A 25,557-nucleotide genomic window follows, 5' to 3' on the forward strand; every position below is an offset into this window, starting at 1 on the left:
GTTGTATTTCCACCCTGCTAAGATCCCCTATGGGAATCACAGTATCTGTAAATAAATCAAGTAAATAAACCATACAGATAAGTAGGTACTGACCACCTTGAGCAGCTGTTCTCTGCCCAGCTCCCGTACAGGGCAAGGTATACGTGCCAATGCTTCCAAAGAGCAACCATAGCAACTTGGCTCATACTCTCCGGACACAGTCACGTGATTACAGACAGTCAAGGAAAACAAACATTTACCCATACATGATGCAGTTTTTGTGCAAATATTAGGAGCTGTGCGGGCAAGTTGGCTGAGGTAAAATTCATTGATATGTGGGGTACAACGTCCCACAGGCTGAGGAAAAAATCGGCAAGGCTGCACAAAAATGTGTTTCCATAAAACTAATGTGAGATCTCTTTCAAGTATGCATGTACGAACATGAAATGCCAGGTTCAAAGCGAATAGTGATTTGGTCTAATGACTTCAAATCAAACTATAATAGTATACATCACATATTATTAAAGAAAATTTGCATATTTTTGTAACTTGACTAAGTTGTAGAATATCTTTAAATTGAAACAAGGCATGTGCAAATGTCATTGTTTTTTATTCAATGGAAGTGGAAGCAACATTGAATGGTACATATCACAATTACTTTCAGTAGACTGCAAGTGATGGCCTGTAAAATACATTATATTTTAAAATTTGGTATACATAGAGCATATAAGCTGATATAACAAGCTTTTAAACTTAAGAAATGATGAATCAATGTGAGGATAATATGTTCATTTAATCTTGAAGTGGCACTTTGCAGCAATGCTGTTTTCACTTGGATAGGTGTATTCACAGTACAGCACTCCTCTACAGCAGTGAAACCACCTTTACAAGGGGTTATGTTTATTAGTTTATTATGAAAAATTAAAATTTCGAGGACTTTCAACTCGTGTTGAAGCGAATTCGAATACCATAATATTCGTTTCAATACTCAAGGTGCTCATAGTATTCAAACACGCCTACACTCAAGTTCTCTATGCATTAAGCACCAGGACATCCAGCCTGTCAATGTCAATAAGAGAGAACCATGTATATTTCAACTAATTACAAAATGCAAGAGAGCTCACTATATGTTATTTTACTATATATTTTACTATGTATTTTCACTATATGTTGAAATTATTTGTTCATAGCATTATATGTACCAATATGTTACACCTGTACAGTGTTGATTGCTCATTTTTGTCGTATACATGTTTGTATGCTTCGCTCGGATGTATTACGCAAATGCTTCCTTTTTTTTTTTAAGGCAAATACGCCAACATTTTTTGCATCTTTTGAAATAGATTTTTTGTTGTTGTTGTTTAAGCATTAGACGTTTCGTTTTATCACACATGTACAGTGATGATTTCTTTCTTGTCATAGACCTGTTTATTTTACGCGTATGATCCCGAATGTTTTTATGAAAGTGTTACCGCTGCTGCGATGTGTTCGGGGAGGGGGAAGGGGGGCCTGCGGCCTTGTCAAGCTGGCATCACGCCAGCTTTTTCTGTAGGTCTCTTGCATCATGTATCTTTGATGCGAAATAAAGTCATTATTATTATTATTATTATTATTATTATTATTATTATAACAACTGCAACAAGAAACACCAACTGTTGTTAAGAATAGCTGCACCTGAGAAGCACAGCCCATTGCTACACAGTCGCGTTATGTGCTTGTTTGTGATAATCGAAAATTGCTTCTTAAGTTACAATGTTTATTTCACATACAAAATGGCCAGTTCACCCTAAGGACAATGGAAAAGTATGTGAAAGGATATAAAGATGTCTTTCCCACGCTCTAGGTGAAGCACTAAGATGTCTTCAAGAGTGTCTGAGGCACTGTTCAACTGCCACGCAGTTCGCTTGTCCACGCACAATTCTAGAGACACCTGGCATGTCTCCCCTGTTGAGGAAAAAATGCACAAATTAGCAAAAAAACTTTTTAAATGCACCAATTAGAAACATGATGCTGACATACTATTCGGAACAACTCCAATATGCGCTAACAAGCATGCAAAGTGTGGGCCCATCACCAAGTTATAGCTTACTTTCCCGATGATCGCACAACAAATATATCCAGGCAACAGAAAAGTGCTGCACTTGTCTCACTCTTCTGTATCCCATCCAGTACAGAACACCCCTTGTGTATGGCACAAAATCTATTGTACTTATTTTCTGTGCCCTGGTCTTCAATAATTCAAATTATATACAGCAGCCAGCTGTATCTAAATTTGGTGGCAAAAAAAAAAAAACGCTGAACTTCCTCTTAGCACAGAGTGTGCACATTGAATGTTGGTCTCTGTGCACGCACATTCCCTCATCTGTGCTCTGTCATGGACAGTTCTGACACACTTCCTGAACAGACGTTCTGACAGTTCTTCATGAACTGTCAGCTGGTGGATGGAATGAATTTTTGCAATAATTCCCTCTACAGTGCAACAGTTTTTCATATCATTGGTATGGTCATCATCATCACCAGAAGTACAGCTCTAAAAAAAATACATTTCCTCCAACTGCTCATTGCAGCTTTTCCTAAATAGAAAGTTCCAGAAGTTGGTTGTCATACAATATATCTCTGCAAAATATTTTTGAAGTGTCATGCGCAATTTCTTGCAAACATGTTGCTCGTACGACTCATACGTTTCAATACGCAGAGAATACTGCCAAAATCAATGTCAGTTGAGACAGGTGAGCCCAACAAAACAACACATGCCTGCAAACAAAGGTGCTTTTTCAAGCTACTAGATGCAGCTCGAGGGCAGCACAAGCTGCACTGAAGTTGAATGAGTATGCAATGTTGCAGGGCACCTCTCCTATGAGAACAATCATACAAATAGCACAGCAGGAATCATGCCTGGCTTGATGGCTCCTGATGCTGGAATGGCCCTCAGCCACTCCTTGCAGTAGCGGCCATTGTCCAACTTTGGGCGGAAGCAAAACTCTACTGGAACCTGTGCGAGACAAAAGGATTGTCAACCAATTTACCTGTTGTGTACGGCGAAATAAGTGAGATTACCTACCTGACCAGTATTGGCAACGGTGAGGGTTTGCACTTGGCTTTCCATAAAGTGCAGCTTTTCAAACTGCACCTGTGGAACATTTCAGAAGCAAAAAGTAGATATTGATGGCGCTATGCTTCACTCTCATGGCAATCAACACTACGCTGTGTTCGTTTGATGAATTCTATCAGCACAAGCAGAAAACAATTACAGGCTTAAGTAATCAGAGCACTACTTTGCAATGCCACAGATCAGCACTGCAAGATATGATCATGAAATTTAAATATTTTACAATGTTTGGATGTGGAAATTTGCTGGTTTGGTGCAAGAATTTCATACAAATTTACTAATTTAAGCATACAGTGACTGAAAGTATCATGAATTCTGTACAGTTTATCAGGCACTAGTAAATAAAAAAAGTTGCATACCTCGAGCCGGTCAACGGCCACTTGGGGGAGAAATTCATTTTCCAGCTTGTCCAGTTTTTTCATAATCTCTTCATAGATGGTACGGTAGCGAGCAGTGTCGATTACTTTGACTCCCACCTTGAAGCAGGCACTGACCGGCTTGTGGTCACTCAGTGTGTATGACTCGTGAGAACTGTAGCGCAGCTGCTTCACGTGCGGACCCTGAAACGTTCTTGAATATCACTCAGAAGTCACCAACAAACTGTGGATAAACATTGCATATCAGACACTCAATATTTTTACAAAGTGTGGGCAATTTCCAAGACTAATAGAAAACTCTATACTACTACTGTTAGGTAAGCAAATCTCTAGCAGATTTGTTTACCCAACATTGGGCAACCAGAACGTAGCATGGCAAAATATTAAAGTAATGTCGGCACCCCTACAGTGCACTGTGAAAATTATGAAGTTTCACTAAGAATTTCACACTTGCAGAGATAACAATGCATAACCTCCAAAATCACACTTGTGAACCAACGCATTCTCAAAGGTCATGGACATATACTCATATTTTTGCAAATCACTACTACATAGCACAAAGAGCTGCCGTGTTTGCTTATTCTGCTGATGATAATGTACTATTATCATCGTATTCCGCTTATTACACCCATTGTCAAGCTAATTACGAGCACGCAACACAGATCCACAGTGCTGTGCTTAGCTGTGCTTAGGCGCACTATTCAGCAAAACAATATAAATGCATTGCACTTTTGTGCACATCAAGAGGATGTTTCTACAAGAACATGCACAAGGATTTTGAACAAATGGCACACAGGTTCATCTGAGACTATCATTAAAGCTTTTATCAGGGGCATAAATCCAGAAAAATCACAATTGGAGGGGGGTACACACATATCTTGCCATGGTGGCGATTTCGTTTTCATAAATGTTCCAGGTTTTATATTTACTTATATAAAAAAGTAAAATCGGGCTTTGAGGTCAAACTTGAAAATGATTATGGATTCCCAACTCACGTCATTGCACTGTTCTATTGAGTCTTTTCTGCAATCAATCAAGCAGCACTTGCTATTTTATAGTCACACACGGCAGAGCGATATTTAATAGCGATACACACTTAAAAAAAAAGAGGCTTCAAAAAGTTGAATGTGCTGTATTTACGTAATTGTCAAGCTAATTAGATATATGATGCCTGAGTGAAAATTTCGGGGGGAAGCACTTGCAAGGGTGTGTGTCCCCCCCCCCAAAGCTTGAGCACAAGGGGGGTCAGAACCCCCCTGACCCCCCAGGACTTACACCACTGGCTACAATGCAACGGCAATGTCATAATCAAAAAGACAAGTGCTGGCAGCACCTTGTAATACCAGAGCTATTGTCTCCTTGTCATCATATTGTCGCGAGCAAAAACAAGACCTGCAGCCAGGAGTTCACCCGAACCAGAGCAAGGAAAATGTTCTCTTCTTCTTCTTAGCCCAAAACGGGTATCAATGGTGGCATTACCCCCTCTCCCAAGAAGCATCGGCTCGATGCTGTACATGAAGGCAAAAAAAAAAAAAAGAAAAAAAAGAAAATGAGATGAAAATTACCATGCAAGCAAAATTAATGGCGTAAGGTGGAATAACATAGTTGTTTGTGGAGCCAAGAGTTAAATGAGAAATAAGAAAAATAGGAAAGAGTGTAAGGGAGAGACGAATAAAGTCAGTCACTCACTGGTGATTCACAGCGCGAGAAGTATGGTTTCAGCCGTGAAACGTGAACGACTTCAGTTCGCGGGGTGAAATGGGAACGTCTTGAAGTGCCTTCTAAGAGAACCTCGTATGTGACGTCGCTGAGACGTCGTACGACCTTGTAAGGGCCGAAGTAGCGGCGAAGAAGCTTTTCTGAACGGCCACGTTGTCGGATAGGGGTCCACACCCAGACTTCATCACCGGGCTTGAAAATAACTTCACGGTGACGAAGATTGTAGCGGCGTGCGTCTGCGGTTTGGTGATGTTGAATACGGTGACGAGCAATTTGACGGGCTTCTTCTGCACACTGCGCGAATTTGGTGGCATCGGTGTGGTATATTCCTAAGTTGTCGGGCAGGAGCATGGCGTCGAGCATCGTCGTGACCTCGCGACCGTGGACTAAGCGAAAAGGTGTGAAACCGGTACTTTCTTGAACAGCAGTATTATATGCAAAAGTTACGTAGGGAAGTATGGCGTCCCAGTTCTTGTGATTGATGTCCACATACATTGACAGCATGTCTGCAATCGTCTTATTGAGTCGTTCAGTCAGCACGTTTGCTTGCGGGTGGTAAGCCGTTGTTTTACGATGTTCCGTGCCACTTAATCGCAAGACTTCCTGCAGCATCTCTGCGGTGAAAGCTGTCCCACGATCAGTTATGACGACACCTGGAGCACCGTGACGTAAGACGATGCTGTTCACGAAAAATTGGGCGACATCTGCTGCGGTTGCTTTTGGAAGCGCCTTCGTTTCACAGTAGCGTGTTAAGTAGTCGGTAGCGACCACAATCCACCGGTTTCCAGAAAAAGACGTGGGGAATGACCCCATCAAGTCCATGCCAATCTGATGAAAGGGCGCCTTTGGTGGGCCTATTGGTTGCAGTAGTCCCGCTGGTCGTAAAGGTGGAACCTTACGTCGCTGACAGTCGCGACATGTGTGAACGTAATGCTTCACAGTCTTTGCGAGACGTGGCCAGTAGTAGGAGCGTTGAATCCGTTGCAGCGTGCGCGTATAGCCGAGGTGTCCGGACGATGGCTCATTATGACACGCACGTAAAATGTCACCACGAAGCATAGTTGGCGCAACAAGCAGATACATAGCTTGTGTAGGATGAAAGTTCTTTTTGTAAAGCACTCCATTGCGGAAACAAAAGGAGGATAGCGAGCGTGCAAAGCTTTGAGGAGGGTGGGAATTGCGTCCTTCCAGGTAGTCAATGAGTGGAATGAGCTCCGAGTCGTGACGCTGTTGCTCAGCCAAGCGGGTTGCTGATACGGCAGAAAGAAAAGTGTCGTTGTCTTCAAGGTCAGTGTTGGCATTTTCGACCGGTGCACGTGAGAGACAGTCGGCGTCGGTGTGTTTCCGCCCAGATTTGTGGACGAAGGTGACATCCAAATCTTGTAGCTGAAGGCTCCATCGTGCTAGACGACCTGAAGGATCTTTGAGATTTGCGAGCCAACAAAGGGAATGGTGGTCGCTAACTACCCTGAATGGGCGGCCATACAAGTATGGGCGGAACTTTGTTATGGCCCAGACAACAGCGAGGCATTCCTTCTCGGTCACAGAATAGTTTTTCTCCGCTGGGGATAACGTTCTGCTCGCATAAGCGATCACGCGCTCTACGCCATTATGCCACTGAACTAATACCGCTCCTAGTCCAACGTTGCTGGCGTCAGTGTGTAATTCCGTGTCAGCGCTTTCGTCAAAATGACCCAGTACAGGCGGAGCCTGGAGGAGGTTTCGGAGGGTGTCAAACGCATGACACTGATCGGGACCCCAAACAAACGAGACACCGTCTTTTGTAAGCTTGTTGAGGGGTTCAGCAATCTTCGAAGAGTTTTTGACAAAGCGCCTGTAATACGCACAGAGCCCCAGAAATCGGCGTAGGTCCCGCTTATTTATGGGCACGGGAAAGGCAGCAACAGCACGGGTTTTCTCCGGATCTGGGCGGATGCCGGCATGGCTCACAACGTGACCAAGAAACTTCAGTTCTTCATATCCAAAATGACATTTCTCGGGTTTGAGAGAAAGCCCCGCTGTTCTGATTGCCTGAAGTACTGCATGAAGGCATTGGACGTGTTGTTCAAACGTGTATGCAAAGACCACGACGTCATCAAGGTAAACAAGACATGATTGCCATTTGAGCCCTGTGAGAACCGTATCCATCATTCTTTGGAAAGTAGCTGGCGCTGAGCATAGACCGCAAGGCAACACTTGAAACTCGTACAGGCCGTCGGGAGTAACAAACGCTGTCTTTTCGCGGTCGCGTTCATCTACTGCGATTTGCCAGTAGCCGCTACGTAAATCCATGGAAGAAAAATATTTAGCGTTGCGTATACGGTCCAACGAGTCATCTATCCGGAGTAGAGGATAAACGTCCTTTTTGGTGACCTTGTTCAGTTTACGGTAATCAATGCAAAAACGCAACGTACCGTCCTTCTTCTTTACTAGCACAACTGGCGAAGCCCAGGGACTGGTTGATGGCTGGATGACTTCGTCCTGAAGCATCTGCTGGACTTGGTCACGTATAGCGTCTTGCTCTTTTTGCGACACCCTATAGGCGTGTTGTCGGATGGGTCTCTCGGTGGGTTCCGTGATGATACGGTGCTGAGCAAGTGGTGTCTGTTTAACCTTTGACGTAGCGGCAAGCAAGTCTTGAAATGAGCCGAGTAAACGCAAAAGGCTTTCTCGTTGAGACGAAGGTAGTCTCTCGTTTACGTCGAGAGTGCTCGCGAAGGCCTCGTCAGGATGGCCATTCGATGAAAATAAAGCTAACGTGGGCGAACCATCGGCATCGGCAAGTTCTTCACAATACGCAATGGCAGTGTGTCTCGTTAGGTGGCGATATTCGTCGCTGAAGTTCGTGACCAGCAGGTGAACATGCCTATTGCTAGGCTGAATGATTCCTCGGGCAACACAGATTTGTCGTGAAATAAGGAGACAAATTGGCCTCTGCAATTACTGCGTCAGACATGTCCTGTCCCAATTCTACTTTGACAAAGAGGCTGCTTCGAGGTGGGAGAGTCAGAGAATCGTCGGTAACACGAAGCGCTCTTTTCCGGAATTGTGTACTGTCTGTTGCAGCGCAAAAAGGATCCTCGAACGACACAAGTAATTCACGGAGGTCGATGACGGCGCTGTATTCACGAAGGAAGTCCATTCCTAGAATGACTGGCCGAGAGCACACGTGCAATACGAGGAAAGAGCCCGCAAATGTCGACGTACGTATACGAATGCGTGCCGTGCACATACCCGTAGGCATCACCAGATGGCCCCCTGCCGTGCGCAACTGGGGTCCTTGCCATGGTGTGGTAACCTTCCTCAGTTCAGATGCCAGTGCGGCGCTCATTACGGAATAGTCGGCGCCGGTGTCGACGAGGGCGTTGACAGCATGATTGTCGACGAAGACGGCGATTTCGGCAGAAACGATCTTTCTGCTGTCAGAGAACACTGCAAAACCGGAATGGTCCTCGTCTGGTCGTTGCATCGAATGAGGGTCTTTTACAGTTCGCCGGGCCGCGACTTCACCCCCAGAAGTCGCCGTTCCTAGTTTCCCCTGCGGGGACTTGGTGACCGGCTCCTGAAAGGAGCGGAAGATGAGGGTAAACTGGGTGACGTAGACCGGCGAGGCGACGATGATCTCGACTGGTGGTGCTGAACAGTCGATTGTGTTCGCTGGCCCGTGAGATAGGCTTCGATTTCGCGGGGGCGCTCACCGTAGCGCGGGCATCGAGCATCAGGATGGAAGCCGCGGAGACCTAGTTGCCGGTATTGACAGTTCCTGTATACGTGACCCGCTTCGCCACAGTGATAGCAGAGCGGACGGTTATCCGAGGTGCGCCACGTGCTTGCCTTGCTACCACTTTGTCTTGAGGTAGACTGCAGATAGGTGGGTGTGCTCGGGAACCTTGAGCCGTGAGCCGGGCTCGAAGCAGTGGCGTGGAATGACTGCATAGCCTGGTACCTGGGCCGCATAGCAGGATCTGTAGCCGGTGGCGCAGGGGATCGCAATGCGGCTGCGTATGTCAGGACTGGCGCCTCTGGAATCGGTGGTGTGATTGGGGTCAGGGGTGTGACGGCCTGCCGGACTTCTTGTCTGATTACATCCGCGAGGGCAGACACAGGTTGATGGGATCCCACCGCCTGAAGCTGTCGCAGTTCGTCCCGAACAATACTTCGAATGAAGTCTGCGAGGGCCTGTCTCTCGCTGTCAGAGCCGGGATCTGGCGTTCGTATTGTGATGACCGCTGCTGCAGCGTACGTTCCATAGTGGTCGCCTCACTGATGAACTGGGCGACTGTTGTTGGTGGATTGCGCACGAGCCCAGCAAAAAGCTGTTCTTTTACCCCGCACCTCCACCAGTAATGTCGTGAGCAAAAACAAGACCTGCAGCCAGGAGTTCACCCGAACCAGAGTAACGAAAATGTTCTCTTTTTCTTCTTAGCCCAAAACGGGTATGAGCCACAGCGGCTCGTTCATCAATGGTGGCATTATTGATGCATACAATACCCTGACATAATGAGCACAAATAAAGTAATACTTCGTTAACTAAAAGTCGTAAAAACCAGGTAATATTATGAGATAAACTGATTTTTGAGATAAGCAAAATTGTGCTGATAGCCGAGAAAAATGAGCGCTTTTCAGAAAAATCACTACTATGTACTTCCCAGCTTTTCAGCGTCAGTTTCTAATCTGTCTTGTCGTGCAGGTTTAAAAGAAAAAAAAACATACAAGAGACGCTAACTGGCTAAGTTTTGCAGCACTGCCATTTTATTTAACAGAGAAAAGGTGCCTAATGTTCATCTGCTTTGCGGTTGTATTCGACCTTAGGAAAGCGTCCTCCAGCTGCTTGACGCATCGCATCAGTCGGCCTTTCCCGCTGCTGCATTCGACCTAATTTCAAAGCAAGCACAGCGAATTTCTCGAATCAGAAGATGTTGGCACCTCTCGAGGTGGTTCGTCATCCCCGTCGTCTCCGCTGTACCCTACGTTAGTGGTTGTTTGAACGATTTAGGGGTCCATCACTTCTCTGGTCACCACCGCATCCTGCTCAAACAGTGCATACTCCTGAAAAGTTTCATCATTTTCAGCAACACTGTTTTACCTGTAAGCTTGATGACCTCTTGACAAAGTTCCTCACAGTCTGTGAAGTCATTTTTCTCTTCCATCTCTGCATCTGGCGGCACATGAAAACCTACCATGTGCAAAGCAGTTGGTGATAGCCGCTGCGCGAACTTGCTGGCAAGCGCTGCTGAGAAGGTGTACCACACTCAGCCGGTCAATTTTGCAGCCTTTGCCGTTTTCATAAGACAAAATTCTGTGGAGAAGGCTCTTTCAGAAGATTTTTGGAGCCCCTTCAATGACACCTTGCTTCATCAGCTACAGCACAGACATCATATTTGCAGAGAGAAACTCTACCTTCACTGTCTCCAAATTCTCTAGTTTGCCGTGACCTGGGAAGTTGCTGACAATGAACAGGAGTTTTGTTTTTCTTGGCAATCTTCTTATCTATAGCTGGAACAAACTCTTCAAAAAGAGTAGCAGTCATCCGGGCTGCTCTATTCGTGCGATAGATAATGCCCTTCGGAAGTCATGCATTTTTAAAGCACCTAGGCTTAAGAGCTTTGCCAATTATGAGTAACGGCAGCTTCTCTTCGCCTGTGGCTAGGCTTGTGCGAATATTCGAATGCTTGAAATATTCGAACGAATAGTAGAGTATTTGAATTCGCTTCGATTCGAATTTAAATTAATGAAAATTTCGAAGTATGCACAATGAACAAACCAACATGTAACCGCTTGTAAAGATAGTTTCACTTCAGTGTAGAAGTGCTAGGCCGTGAAAAATTCAATACAAAAAAAAAATCTGCTCTGCCCCATTTCAAATTTATAGGGGCACTGCAACACTCTTTGAGCTTGGTCAGAAAATGCTGCCGATAAGTAGCCAAGGCTACTGAGAACACGCGAGACAAATATTACAGCTCAGCACGCGGCCTTCAATTCACAATAAATCCTCAAAGTCAGCTAAAAATTGCTCTCTTCTCTCAACAGATGACGCCACAAGCTCAAAAATCACTCGTCGCAGCCATTGCACCAGCCATTGACTGATTTGAGCATGGCGCACTCCGTCGTTATACTGGGGCCGCCACAGAATGGCACTGAAAAGCCGCGTATTCGAAGAAGAAAAAAAGAAAAGAGAGAGAGAGAGAATGTGCTCAAGGTCACGAGATATGCGTGACGTATTTTCTTTCCCTGTGCCTGCCTTCCCTGCTTGGCTTCCAGCGCTTTCATTGGGACGAGAAGAGAGAGTGCAATTGAGTGTGTGACAAATCTTTGGGACTCTGCTAATACTACACTGATCCGAAATACTTTTTGTGATGGTGAATTCCTGAGGCAATAAATTTTTAAAAGAGAATCCATTCCACGGCTACTTGAAAAAGTATTGCAGGGCCCCTTTATACGAACATATTACCCTCAAATCAATTGATCATTCTATTAAGGTTAAAAGCTTGTTATGACAGTTTATATTCTCTGAGTAAAATAAACTTTAAAAATTTTAGTTTTTTGCGCGTGATCACTCACATCCTATCGAAATCATGTCCTGCTAGTACTACTCAAAGTTGTTTTGACTTTCTTTGAATAAAAAAAATGGTATTTGCATAGAGGCCCCATTTCAAATAAAAATATATTATGCGGGTTAGTTATGTCATGATAAATATGCCAAGTTTTCTTTATATGTCATATATACTATTAGAATTCAGTTCGAAATTATTCGAACAAAATCACTACTCACTTCGAACGTAAAATTCATTATTCGCACAAGCCTACCTGCGGCATTTGCCCCGAAAAGGACAGTGACTCTGTCCTTCCGTTGTTTCACTACTGAGCATGCTCCACCCTTTTTTTATGAAGGTACGGCTCAGCAGCATTTTATATTAAGAGGTGCTGCCTCGTCAAGGTCTAAAATGTCACTTTCTGCATAACTATCTCGCAACTCATTCAGCCGGCTGCTGCGCCAATTGTCTGCAGAGTCTAATCAACAGTGCCCCTCTCGCCGTGCACTGACTTAGACACGACACTGTTCCTTTGTTTGAAGCGGTCAAACCAGCTGCTGCTGCAACTGAAGTCTATGTGCCTCATTTGCAAGGCCAGAGTGTCTGCTTTCTCCATCATTAGTGCTGTGGAGATGGAAACGCTGGCCTCTCTGGCATTTCGCAGCCATACCATCAATGCCGCTTCAACGTCTGCGAACTTCGACCCTTGAACCCACTTCCACCGTCTGGAGTCCACCGTCTGGACTGGTGTGCGTCACTCGGTCCATCGTCTTCAACCGCCTCAATATGGCGAACGTTCCGGAGTATGGAACTAGGCGCCCGTACGCCGGACCCAGCGGCCAGTGCGTGTCTGTCTTCTGGATGCACGCCAAGCCAGTTCGCTCCAGAAATAGTTAAGGCTTTCTTCCCGGCCTACAACCTGGCCCCACCACAATTCGACTGTCCGTGTAACCTGCCTCCGGAGGTTGGCGTGACTCCCAGTCCGTCGGACATCGAAGGCATGCAAGCGCCATACACGATGGCGGAGCTCCAGGCAGCAATTGACCAGGCAAAAGTACGCAAGGCACCAGGACCAGATGGGATCTCCTATGAAGTGTTCAAGAACATGGATGGCCCTGCACTGCAGTGGCTGCTGGACACGCTTAACGCAGTCTGGACGACCGGAGGGCTGCCTGAATCGTGGAAGCATGCCGAAGTTGTGCCGATACCTAAGCCGGGAAAGCACCCGAACAGCCTCTCTAATCTTCGGCCGATTGCTCTAACGTGTACGTTGTGCAAGCTTCTTGAACGCATGTTGGCGTCGCGCATCTCCTGGTGGCTGGAAAAGCACGCCTGGTACCATCCGGCCCAGATTGGCTTTCGACCGCACCTGGGCACGGAAGATGGCCTAGATCATTTGACGTCCATGGTGCTTGTGGGAAGAAGATCAAGCAGCATTCGAACCCTTCTCGCCATGGACGTTCATAAGGCCTACGACAACGTCAGCCACTCTGCGATCAATCACATAATGCAATGGCTTCAACTTCCGCCTCGCGTCTGCGACTTTGTGGAGTCTTTTCTGGCACACCGTACCTTCTGCATCAGAGTAGGCAAGGAACGAACCGGACACTTTGTAATGAAGCGGGGTGTACCGCAGGGCTCGGTTCTAGCCCCGATACTCTTCAATATTGCCCTGTTGCCCCTCGCGTGGCAACTAGCACGCATTCCAGATGCCTTCTTCCTCCTGTATGCCGATGATTTGACTGTGTGGACACTACATCCAGACCTTCAACGCCAGCAGGAGGCACTCCAGAGTGCTCTCGACAAGGCGTCGGACTGGTGTGCGCGCATAGGACTGACACTATCTGCCACGAAGACTGCATTCATGTCTATCACCAACAGACGAGGTCGCCGTCGCCTCCTGCAGACGCCGATATGTTTGAGCCTAAATGGCCATACCCTCACCCCTGTATCCACTATACGTGTGCTCGGGGTCGAATTGGACGCATCTGGCTCTGCGAATGCGTGGGTTCGCTCTGCTCGCCGGAAGAGTGCTAATACCCTCCATCTCATTCGTCGCATCTCTCAAAAGACGGGGGGTGCCTGTTCTCGAATGGCCCGTATCTTGGTGCGATCAATCCTACAACCTCGGCTCGTTTATCAAGCTCAGTTTCAACGACTGACTTTGAGAGACTGGGACTTGCTCGAAACCGCCAACCGAGATTCCATGAGGGCGATTACATGCCTTCCCCGTATGACACCTATCACGACCCTCCAGGCGGAAGCGCAGCTCAACACCATCGACGAAATTGTACACCAGCGTCGAGTCGCTCGCTACCTAAAGAGTCAAGCTGTTCCTGCGGCGGCAGCTCTAGCTCACTACTATGGTTCAACGCTGCCACAGCCTGACGCACCCGTGGCAGAAGTTCCACCATGGCTCAAGGCACAGGCCAGTGACAACCGACCACTGACCCGCCTGCGACAATCCACCCGACAAGCGGCGCAGGAGGGCATCGTCACTACCACCGAGAACTCACTAGCGGTATACGTAGACGCAGCTACCGATAATTGCGTTCTGCACACCAGTCTCGTATGCCCCGCGCAACCTGAAATCCAACATATCTGCTCTTACGTAACAGAGGCACCGTTCCCATCCGTATTAGCGGAGCTCACTGCTATACGGGACGGGTTAACAGTTATGATATCCAAAATGGATTCTTTGTCACACGATAAATTGCTTGTATATACGGACTCCACGCAGGCAGTTCGAGAGCTGCGAAAAGTGACCAGCTCCATCGATATAGCCTCCGATATACACCGACTGATCCACTCATGTGCCTGTCCTGTCCGCGTTCTGTGGACCCGCCGGTCTGCACCGGCTCAAGTGGAAGCAGATGCCGCTTGCCATCCAGCGACTGTTCAACACCCGCTGCCTCTACTTCGTTTGTCCCCGAAGGACAGCTTGCTTGTGCACAAAGAAACCCTCCGGCGCTCCACGCGTGCTCTCATTCCTCCGCGTGGATCTGACCTTCCCGGCGGCTTAACTCGCCGAGAGGAGGTTGCGCTCAGGAGGATTCGTGTGGGCGCCGCCTTGACTCCTGCAATCCGGGCTACATGGACATCTGGTGCACAGCCTCCCCCAACGACGTGCCCATTCTGCGTTGCCCCAGCCACAGAGGCAACGCTTGATCACCTATTGGGAACCTGCCCGGGCCTTCACCAGGCTCGCACTCGCCACCTACGCGGCCTTCACCACCACCCCGGCCGACCACCTGACTTGACGCGCTGGACGCACGGTCCACTGCATCGACAACTCCTGGCCTTCATACAGGAAACAAAACTTTTCCTTTTTATTTAACTGATGCCGTAGGGCATACTAGCGCCAATAAAAAAAAAAAAAAAAAAAAAAAAAAAAAAAAAAAAGAGAAGCTCTGCTAAAATCCATCCAGCACCTTGTGCTCGTTTTTCAGCACCATCGAAAGCGTAGAGAAAAAGATGCGGAATTCCTGCACAATGCTCGATTTTGTTCGGCCTCCTTCCTCCACTTCCCAAATGAGGGCAACCTTTTCTTGTAGCGTTAGCCACTTACAATGCTTTAATGCCACGCTTGCCGCACTCACACTAAGTTGTTGCTCCTCACAGTCAGTGAAAAATCCGTGCTGCATGGTTTGCGCAGATGAACGCAAATTACACCTGAATGAAAATCATGTCCACTGCACAAAGCAAACGAGAGGGCCTCCCCGCTCAGAGCATGTGTCTTCACAGGGTTGCTTGACAAGGCTGATATGTCGCTGAGCTGAGACTTCATCCACTTTGCATTCACAGAAAGCATCAAGATAGGGGCAGGTGCGGCTAAATAAGAAAAAAAAATCGACGGACTTCAGGCATGGCAGCATTGCAGGAATCTTGTGAAATGGTCCGGCGGTGAAATTTTCGTTCCACTCCCTTTACGATTTCGAGTTATCCGCGATCTGACCGAGAAATGTTTCAAGATAAAGGAAAAAATACATATGGGATGTATGAGAATATGTTCGGTGCTACAAAAAATTTCGACTTAGTTGATTTTTCAAGATATGCGAGTTAACGAGGTATTACTGTCCAACGTACCTAAAGCACTCATTCCGCTGTAAATGTTATTGCATAATGATTGTCAATTATAGTGACCCCATACTTTCATCGTTAGATGTAACTTTGTTATAGTAATGTATAGCAGTGAAACCACCTGCATGGCCTACCTTCCAGAGGATGCGATCACACCATGCTGGTGCACGTTGCTTCTCACTAGTATCCCAGAGCTGCGTGCCCGGGGCATACTTGTACGTTGGTCGAAATGTGATTGGTCCCTCCGTGTAGCCTCCAAAAGCCTTGGCCTGCTGCTGCTGTTGTCGCAACTGGACAAATGAAGCGACCCAAGCCAAATGTTAATCACACAGTGCAATGCACTGGAAAGTTACTCAGCTGTTTAAAAAAGGGTTTTCTAACTATATTATGCAAGCAGCAGGCAAAGGATGAGCACAAACAATTGACCATTGATACCGCATTGTGTTGGAACACATTGGATGATGCCGTTATTGACAGATAACAGCTGTCAACAGGAGATAAAGGCAGAAAACATCCGATTATGGTATCCACTAGTTGGAAAATATTACTGCCACTCTATGGTCACTTACACACAGTGATTTGTTTGTACTGTATGCAGTATCATGAAGCAACAACCTAGATGCAATGATGCGTAATGCACAAGCAAGATGACGAGCTGTGACTTTTGCCTTTGTAACAGTTACTATGGTGAGGGGTTACTCCTCAGGAACTTTCTTAATGCAGACATCTCATGACCACAGAGAGGAAGGAGAGAGAGGTTCTCATGGCAATCAATCTTTCCCACCCCTTTTTTTCATATGTAAACTATGTTGCTTTTTTGAAAGGTACATTCAACAGTGGTTAGTTTCAGATGCATTTTCTGAAAACAATAAGGCAGCCACAAATGTAGCCAGAATAAAGAAATGCATAGCTTGCCACTGTATGAATGTGCATGAAGCAAACTACTGATGCTAATCATGCACAGCAAAATATAAAAGTGCAACTCTGAAGCTCTGGTCCCTTCATTTTGTGAGGGTTACCTTGTTACCCTCACAAACATTCATGCCATGCTATGGCACCTCCAGAACTCAGTATTCTACAAATTTTTGTCACGAGTATATACTATAAAAGTGCAACGTTCTTGACTTCTCAATTATTTTTTGCAGTAATATTTCCTGGCATTATAAAGGTGCTCATAATAATTGCAGAGAAAAAAGAAATTGGTAACTTTGACTAAATAGAGCATTCCAACTGCCAACTGCCCACCATAAGCGTGGACAATTGAATGGTGTGGCAAACCAGAGCTGAGGATAGAACTGCCCTGCACCAGGGGGAGAACACTGACAGGTGAAGTCTCAGTCACATCTCGCACCAATACCAAAAGCATGAAGCTTATTCTGTAAATGTAATTAACATGCACGGACAGTGATAACTATTTCTTGGGTTTATAATGCTAAAACCACTACCCAATTATTAGGCATGCCGTCCTGAAGGGCTCCGACAATTTTGACCGCCTAGCATTCTTTAACAGGCACATAAATATAAATAGGCAGGCTTCTAGCATTTTACCTTCTTCAAAATCAGAGTGCCATGCAGATGGATGCCTCCCGAATTCAGCTACGCTGCATACACAAGGTCTGGTTAAGGATAATGCAATGCCCACCATGCTAAACACCCTGTGTCCATTCACTGCCAGTCACTGCCTTCAGAAGCTGCCCAATTCAAGTGATGTGAAACTACACTGCGTTTGATATTCACTAAATTATTATTTGGAAATATAACAATATTTAGTTAAATTATGTCTTACAACATTGCTAGATTATAATTGCTGTATACTCTTACCAAATGGATCCTCTTGGGATCAGCAAGATACAGCGAAAATTTTGTTCAATAAGATGGGCAGGTGTGCCACAGTCACGTACAAAAGTGACCAAATTAAAGCCAACTGTTCTGCTTAAGCACTTCCCTAACCCTTTGATGGCTGACTTTTTTACTTTCTGATGAATGAGTCCTAAAAATGTGTATTTTTTTGCTATATAATGTTTAATTGTTCTGGTGAACCTATTCAAGAAAAAAAATTGCCTGAAATATTTTGGGTGACTATAAATGGCCAAAAAATGTGTGCTGTTGCATACAGATGATTTAACCGACATACAAAAATGAGCAAACCAGATTACTTTATTGGTAAAAATTTTCTTGTTCTGGCTCTAAAAACTTTTCAGCGTGTGATTGTCTTTGAAGCATGGCTCCACACAAAGTGATTTGTTACACTCAACAAACATGTATTGTGTATTTTTGCAAAGTTTCTGTCATCGAGTGGTGTTGACACAAACGTGGCATCTTCTCTGAGTCCTGCTTAGCATCGGTGGATGGCAACATCCCTATGAAGTTTCCGATGCGCTCTTCGATAGCATAAGCGAGCTGCATAAGTGAGCACATAGAAGGTTGTACAAATATCCAAAAAGCAAAACGAGTGAAAGAGCTATAGTAACCCTTCATTTCTGAGATGGAGTTAGTCTTTCAGTGTCTCCACAACAAGAAACACAGCCACAGCGGCATCATCTGTGTAAGTTAGTGATGCTTGGAACCAAACCAGTGTAATTGCGCCCTGGGGAGCAATAAACAAAGGAGTAACTCACTGTCACCCTTTGAGAGACTAGAAACCAGACAGCCATCAGCTTTGCGGGCGCGAGAAGTGATAATCGTCCAAACGACGAAACCAAAACCCGTAGCACCGTGCACGTGCACTCCGATGCGCAAGTGAAAGCCGGCATGCCTCTGTGCAAATAAAATTTTGAAAAGAAAAACGACATCTGTTTACCAAGATTCTGTGAATGCCAATAAATTTTAAGGGGAGTTGCCACAGCTTTAGCTTCAACATTGCAAAGCGATCGGTGTCAATCAGGTGCCCATTTTCTTTCATACATTTTATAAGGCATTTTATACGCAAGAACTTTTCTGCATGCAAATATTGATTCTTTCCAATGCACATGATACAGTCTCATTAACTATACAGTCATGTCACACCTAGAAGCCTAGACTGTTAGCTTATTCAAATGCAAATTTACTTTACCTATTTTAATGTGCCATCTACAGTTTCACAGGATTTTCTGCACCAGCCGAATACTGAATTTTTTTATTTTAGTTTACTTGACTCGTCGGAAAGCTGTTTGGAAATAGCAGTCTGCACACCTGGTCATGTTCCAAGAGTTTCTCCAGAAGTCCTTGATCCACCAAGCTCTTCACTCGATCATGCTCAAGGTCTGTCAACCTGTAGTTAAGGTCACCCAGCCAGAAAATCTGCCTGCACGAACCCCACTCCCTATGAGTAAACAATAACACAGGTGCAGGGGTTGCTTTTCTTCAACAGGTTCTAATATAGCTTTTGCAAAAACTAGGCTTGTGTGAATAGCGAATTTTAGGTTCGAAGTGAATTTGAAGTAAATAATGATTTTGGTCGAATATTTTGAATCGATTTCGAATAACACATATATTGCATATTTTGAAGAAAACAGGGGACAATTGTCATGAATGAACTGACTTGCACAATATCTTTAAAAAAATTGAAACAAGGCATGTGCAAACACCATATTTCAAACATCAAGGAAAGCAAAAAAAACTTTTAATAGTAGCAGGGTTTGACTTCATGCAAGTGAAGTATGTTACTTTTTAAAACTTGTCATACTTGGAGCATATAAGTTGGTATAACAAGCTTATAAACTTTAAAAATGAATCAACGTGAGGGTAATGTCTTCACTTAACTTTGAAGTAAAGCTTTGCGACAGTGTGGATTTCTCCTGAATAAGTGTTTTCATAGTTTAGCACCCCTACACTGCAGTGAAACCACTTCTATGAGATGTAACATGCGCATCAATGTGCCCCTATTCGTTCATTTCAAATAATTCAAAATTTTCAATATTTTAAATCCGATTCAGAGCAAATTAGAATACTGCATTGTTTTTTCAAATATTCAAAGTATTCGAATATTCTCACAAGCCTAGCAAAAACCCCTAAGCTCCCTGAGAATAGTCGATCTAAAGTGCATGATCTTTCATTTTCTGCACGCTTTGTATGGCTCAAGTAGTTAGAATGATTATGTTTTGCTGCACCGAAGGTACCTACCTTGATTTCAGCTCTATGTAAAACAAAATAGAACTGTTATAAATAGGTTTAATAATGAAGTCACATGGGGCGCTCTTGAACATGACCGACCCTAAATGGTTCAGTCACAATCAGTAGAATCTCGATGATACAAATTTCAAGGGACATTGAAAATATTTGCATTGCCTGAAAAATCATATTACCAGAAAACCAGCAAGATTAGTTTCTAAAACATGATATATGCACAAAACATTTACTTCTCTTTAAAAAATTTGCATATCTCTTTCTAGGACAAATGCGAACGAACTTATCAGAAACACACAGGTGGCTGCCACGAGTGTGTGCGTCAAAGCTTCGTTTGAAGCCAACTAAAAAAGTCAGTGCTTTGCCGCAAAGCCGAAACAATGAACACGATAGCAACCAATTCGAAGGTCACATGCAGAATGGCAAGCAGATCGAAATGTGCCCCACATTTCTCATGCATAAATGACGCGCGAAAAGTACACACAGGTACAGATGAACGCAAATAAGCATCTCGGTTGTTACTTCGCTAAGCCTGAAAAGCACGCCCTTTTCGCAAACGGAGGCTGTGCAATGATTGCAGTGATCTTTGTGCACCCCGTAACTACAACAGAATCGTTCCAGTGCAAGCCCAATGCCAGCCAAGACATATGATCCTCCCCACCGGGAGATAAGGACGCACGAGTGATTGTCCCCTCCCCTCCTTTCCGCGAGCCAAAGTATGCGTGAGAGATGAGAGCCGCCACGCACTCATTGCGCCATCTTGCTGATAATGCTGAAAACACAATAGTTGTCCCCCGAGATGCCCGCCAACAGCGGTAAGCGGTAGATATAAATAGCTTGTCGTTTCTAACGTTGAAAGAGGTGCCCCTCGGTGGCTAAGTGGTTAACGCCTCACATTCACAACACGGAGATCCCACGTTTGATTCCGCGTGCAGAAGTCTTTTTTCTGGGATTTATTTCTTTCTTGCATTTTCATGTTTATAGATATGTATACATATACGGAGGGTAACGGCGACACCCATGTCGACGCCGGCGGCAAAATCCAGCCGAGAGTGTCCATATAATTGCTATCGGACTAAAACTAAGGTCTACAATTTGCTCCACCAGTCATAAAGGACCTACAGGTGCACCAGAGTGTTTTTATAAATGTACTTTTGGAGCTGCTTAGTCTATACCTACAATAGCATAGATTGAAAGTGCGGCTTTCTGCACAGCGGTTGAGACTACAGTTCACTGAAGTTGCAGCAAACAGTACTTCTGCTTTCACAGCATGTGGTCTGGCCGTGCAAGTGCATTCAAAACTACGTCATCACTATCTATGATCATGTATGATGCAGTTTTGTCCGCAGCAATTGCAGAAAGCAACATAGCTTTGACTCTGTAAACACTGTATGTGCATGTATTTTTGGAGTTTCGTTGTTGTCATACATAACTGCATCGGCAGCGAGCGCAGTTTTGTGCATTGCGGTTGCAGCAAATGATAGTTCGATGTTCAATTCGTTTGCACAGGTCACACATGTGCCATGAGAATTACATTGTTGCTATCTATGATCAAATCTTTGGCGATTGCAGCAGGCTTGGCTTGACTAGGTGACCATTGTATGTGCATGTATATTCAGAGAGTCACTGTTGCCATACATGATTGCGTCAATAGCGACCGTGGCTTCATCCGCAGGAGTCGCAGTGAACAATAAACATAGTTCTGACAGTGTGTCTTGACCGTATGCGTACTTCCGAAACTTCCGGAGAACGCTGCTCTCGGTCATTGCTAGACATTTCATTACCAAAGCTTGTATACCCCATTGCGACGAAGAAAAAGGTTTGCCATTCAAATTTTTGCCCATCGGGCACAGTGAAATTAGGCCACAGATTTTTTTTTTAATTCATATTAGCCAGGTTCGGATCACAAAGATTTTACGATATTTCTCTATACCTAGCTCCTTCATAAAAATTTTACGATATTTCTCTATACCTAGCTCCTTCATAAAAGCTGCAGCAGGGAGCCAATCGTGATAAGAAAATTTGGTGCGTTTTCTGTCACTATCTTTGCCTCTTTGCTGAACCGCCGTCATTAAGAATCATTACAAGGTAGCCCGACTTAAAGCCCTACTTGTTCCTACTCGAGCGGATTAAGTTGAGAGCACAAATGAAACATTGTCAATCAATTTAACTTACTCATGGTCCGAGAGCACCCGGTCAGCGGGGCCGCCAAAGGAGAGGCGTGCGCAAATGTCGGCGTAGTCCTGGTTGCGGCGTTGGCACTCCTCTTGGTGGGCAGCCAGGTGGCAGCAGACGAAGCACAGGGACGAGGCGTGCAGCCGCAGGCGGATGCCCACCGCACCTTTGTTGCCCATTTTGCCGAGGATGCCAGTGCCAACCGAGTGGGCCTCCACCTCGTGCACATGGGGTGCCAGACGCTCCTCCACAAACAGCACCAACATCATTCCCACCAGACGCACCAGCTTCACCAGCCGGTACCGACAGCCTGCGTCAAGGGGCAAAGAAAGGCGCCCTACATCATTACAAGTGTGCTCACTGAGTGACTGCGCTTTAACATAGTTAAAGGAGTACTCAAATACAACAGAAGTTCACCAAAAGATGGAAACTCAATGTGACAATCATTCGCTGAACAAAGAACGCTGCTGGAGCCAGTGTATTTAATGTATGCTTTGCCCACTCTCCTCCAATGTCAATGCAGGGAACATGTATTAACATTTAAAGCCAGTGCAGTAAAAGTTCTTGCATTTTCAGAAAATACCATGCATCATAGACTGGCAGTACCTACTTCCACAGTTCATTCATGGTTTCTCTCTACTTGTTCGTGCCTTCATTCATGCTTTCTCTCTACCCACTTTGAGAACCCCTGACCTGTAGGAAACTTTTTCAGACATGAAACAGCACAAACCAATGAGATAGTACTTACGTTTGTTGTGATTTACACATGTTGTAATTTTGCATTTTTGGACGCACACGAAAATTACACCTTTTGCATGCACCCCAAACGCTAAATGGTGTCTTCGTCTCTAGGCGAACTAAAAGCAAAGGTTAGGCTAGTTGGTGGTTCATGCTTGGGATGTAGGAACAGTGTGAATAATAGAGACAAGGACGAAGAAGACATGACAGGGTGCTGTGTTCTTTAGGTGAACATCCACGTTATTCTGCCTCTACCATCTACAAATGGTCATCTAAGCAAACAAACCAGATGCTATGCAACACCGACGCCACACAGTCATCACTCTCAACAGTGGCATTAATGCCTGCCAAGCCAGACTACCCTGCGTAGGAGTATGTGCGTAGAAGCTCCACCCCTATAGCTCTTCCTTCATCGCCGGAAAATGCTGTTCGCTAGTATATGCAACCCGTGAACCTCATTTTTCTGCAGCCTTCTTTAAATTTTTCTTTCCTCGACCTTTTTCTTTTTGCTGCTCTTCCTCTCACCGCAAGGTAAAGAAACAAAAGGCGCATTAGCTTGATACCAAACTTGGTCTCAAAATGCCCTAGCTGACATCCTCTTACCCGCAGCAATGGTATTGTGGTTGTGGTGCTTGACAGTTGACACAAAGACCACGGGATCGAATCCCGGCCGCTGCGGCCGCGCTCTGAAGGAGGCCTAATGCCAGAGGCCAGTGTGCTTAGATTTAGGTCACCATTAAAGAACTTTAGGCAATCAAACTTTGTGAAGGCCCCCACTAAAATGTCTCTCATAACCACATCTTAAGTCTGTGACATCAAACTGGAACAATGACATCTATGATGTCATGATGCTAACTCTACCATAACAATGTGCAAAAAAATCCTTTACATTGCGTAACAACATGGCTAAGTATAACATCAATACCCATAGCTGAAAGTAAGAGTGTTGTGCATTTATTCTGGTTGTAGTCACATGTGGTCGCAGTGCAGTGTTTGCTCCCCTTCCTCTTTTTCACTTCTGTTCAATCAATCTTTTTCTAAAGCTGCTTGTGTTATAGAAATAAGATGAGTTTTCTAGGATTGTGTGAATTTTAGGTTTGCAGCAAGTTCAAAGTAAGTACAAACTGAATTGGTCAAATAGTATGAAATTGAATTTGAAAAGTACACATCAATATTAAAAAGATAACTTGTCGTTACCCAACTGACCTGGACAATATATATTTTTTTAATTCAGACAAGGCATGTTTCAGATGGCACTCTTTCTAGTCCAAAGGAAGTGGAAACAACTTTGAATACATTTGCAACCCTTTATATGAGACGCTGATGTAATACACAAATGGGTACACGAGACACCAGTGTGCTTATACAGTATTAAAACAGAGGCAGACAAGAACGTGCATACGTGGTACCCTGCTTATAAGAGACACCTGGTATAAAATACAAAAATTATTGCCAAGAATACAAAAATATTGCCAAGGATGTGTCTCTTATAAAGGGGTTCCACTCAGCAGCAGGATTTGACCTTTGAAAGTACGCAAGTTTGGAAGAACATATAAAATATGTCACATTTTAAAATGTACAAAGAGTATATAAGCCAGCATAACAAGTTCTTAAACTAAAAAGAAAAAAAAACATGATGAGTCGATGTGCAAGTAACATGTTCAGTTATCCTTAAATTAGCCCTTTGTGGCACGGCACACATCCACTGCATATGTGTATTCACGGCACCATACCCCTTAGCAGAAGCGAAACCACCTTTACAAAAAGGTTACATATGGGTTAATAAACACTTCTTTGTTCATTTCCAGTACTTCTAATTCTAATCAAGGTGAATTTGAGTACCGCAGTATTCATGCGAAAATTCAATGTGCAGGAATGTTCGCACAAGCCTACCGAGATGAGTTTTCCCATGACAAAGCTTCACACGAGCAGGCCTACCTGAGTGAAGACCGAGGACGACCGCCCTGAGCCACTCTTCCTCGCGGGGACTGTCGGAGAACAGCAAGGCCTCCTTGCTAAGGTCAAGCTCCTGGAAGCCCACGGCATAGAGCTGTGGAGGCTCAGGATCGGCCGACAGCCAATCATGCAGGTTCACATTGCCACATGCCTGGCCATTCACATTCCACGTCCCCAGGAAAAACCTGCATTGCACAAAACAACAGATTCGTACATGACTAACTCTGGAATATTAACCAGGAAACATGTCAAGAAAAACTAACGAATTGCAAGGCGACAAGGGTACAAGAAAACTTAATGGAAATATTGGCATTAGATACGTCCAACAAATTTCAAAGTGTTGGCAGTCCACTATGTTAGTAATATATGACAGTCAAATCTCTATACTAGAACTAACATGGATAAAGCAACCTACTCAGATTTAAAAAAGTAAAGACATTTCTTCGCTAAATTGGCATGTAGTGAACATACTTTTAAAACGAATATGTCAAACTGTTGTCATCAAACAACGAAATAATGAAAGTATTTTCGAGCCAGATGCAAACTTGTGAAAAGGAGGCTCATCCATAAAGAAGCTAATAATAATAATAATAATAATAATAATAATAATAATAATAATAATAATAATAATAATAATAATAATATTGGCACCAAAATCATCTCACTCACAAAGCTTCTAGCACGTCATATGCATACTAGGTTAATTCTGTATTGTCATGAAAGTTTCCGAGATCAATGATATTGATAGAATTATATTTGATACAACCTTAGAAATTTACTTCTCACA

General features: G+C 44.6%; 1 protein-coding gene across 1 annotated transcript in view; it reads right to left on the bottom strand.

Annotated features, from left to right (window-relative positions):
* The window catches only part of Ocrl (Oculocerebrorenal syndrome of Lowe), a 42,717-nt gene that overhangs the window by 4,398 nt on the left and 12,762 nt on the right, over positions 1–25,557 (bottom strand). Inside the window, exons 8-16 of the mRNA XM_037426161.2 lie at positions 24,753–24,955; positions 22,077–22,386; positions 18,969–19,080; positions 15,932–16,087; positions 3,448–3,648; positions 3,041–3,109; positions 2,875–2,971; positions 1,799–1,923; positions 94–204 (exon numbers count right to left, since the gene is read on the bottom strand). Coding sequence (XP_037282058.2) covers positions 94–204; positions 1,799–1,923; positions 2,875–2,971; positions 3,041–3,109; positions 3,448–3,648; positions 15,932–16,087; positions 18,969–19,080; positions 22,077–22,386; positions 24,753–24,955 — 1,384 coding nt within the window. The remainder of the gene's footprint in view (positions 1–93; positions 205–1,798; positions 1,924–2,874; positions 2,972–3,040; positions 3,110–3,447; positions 3,649–15,931; positions 16,088–18,968; positions 19,081–22,076; positions 22,387–24,752; positions 24,956–25,557) is intronic.

Source organism: Rhipicephalus microplus, chromosome 5 (assembly GCF_043290135.1).
Source record: "Rhipicephalus microplus isolate Deutch F79 chromosome 5, USDA_Rmic, whole genome shotgun sequence".
Lineage (NCBI taxonomy): Eukaryota > Metazoa > Arthropoda > Arachnida > Ixodida > Ixodidae > Rhipicephalus > Rhipicephalus microplus.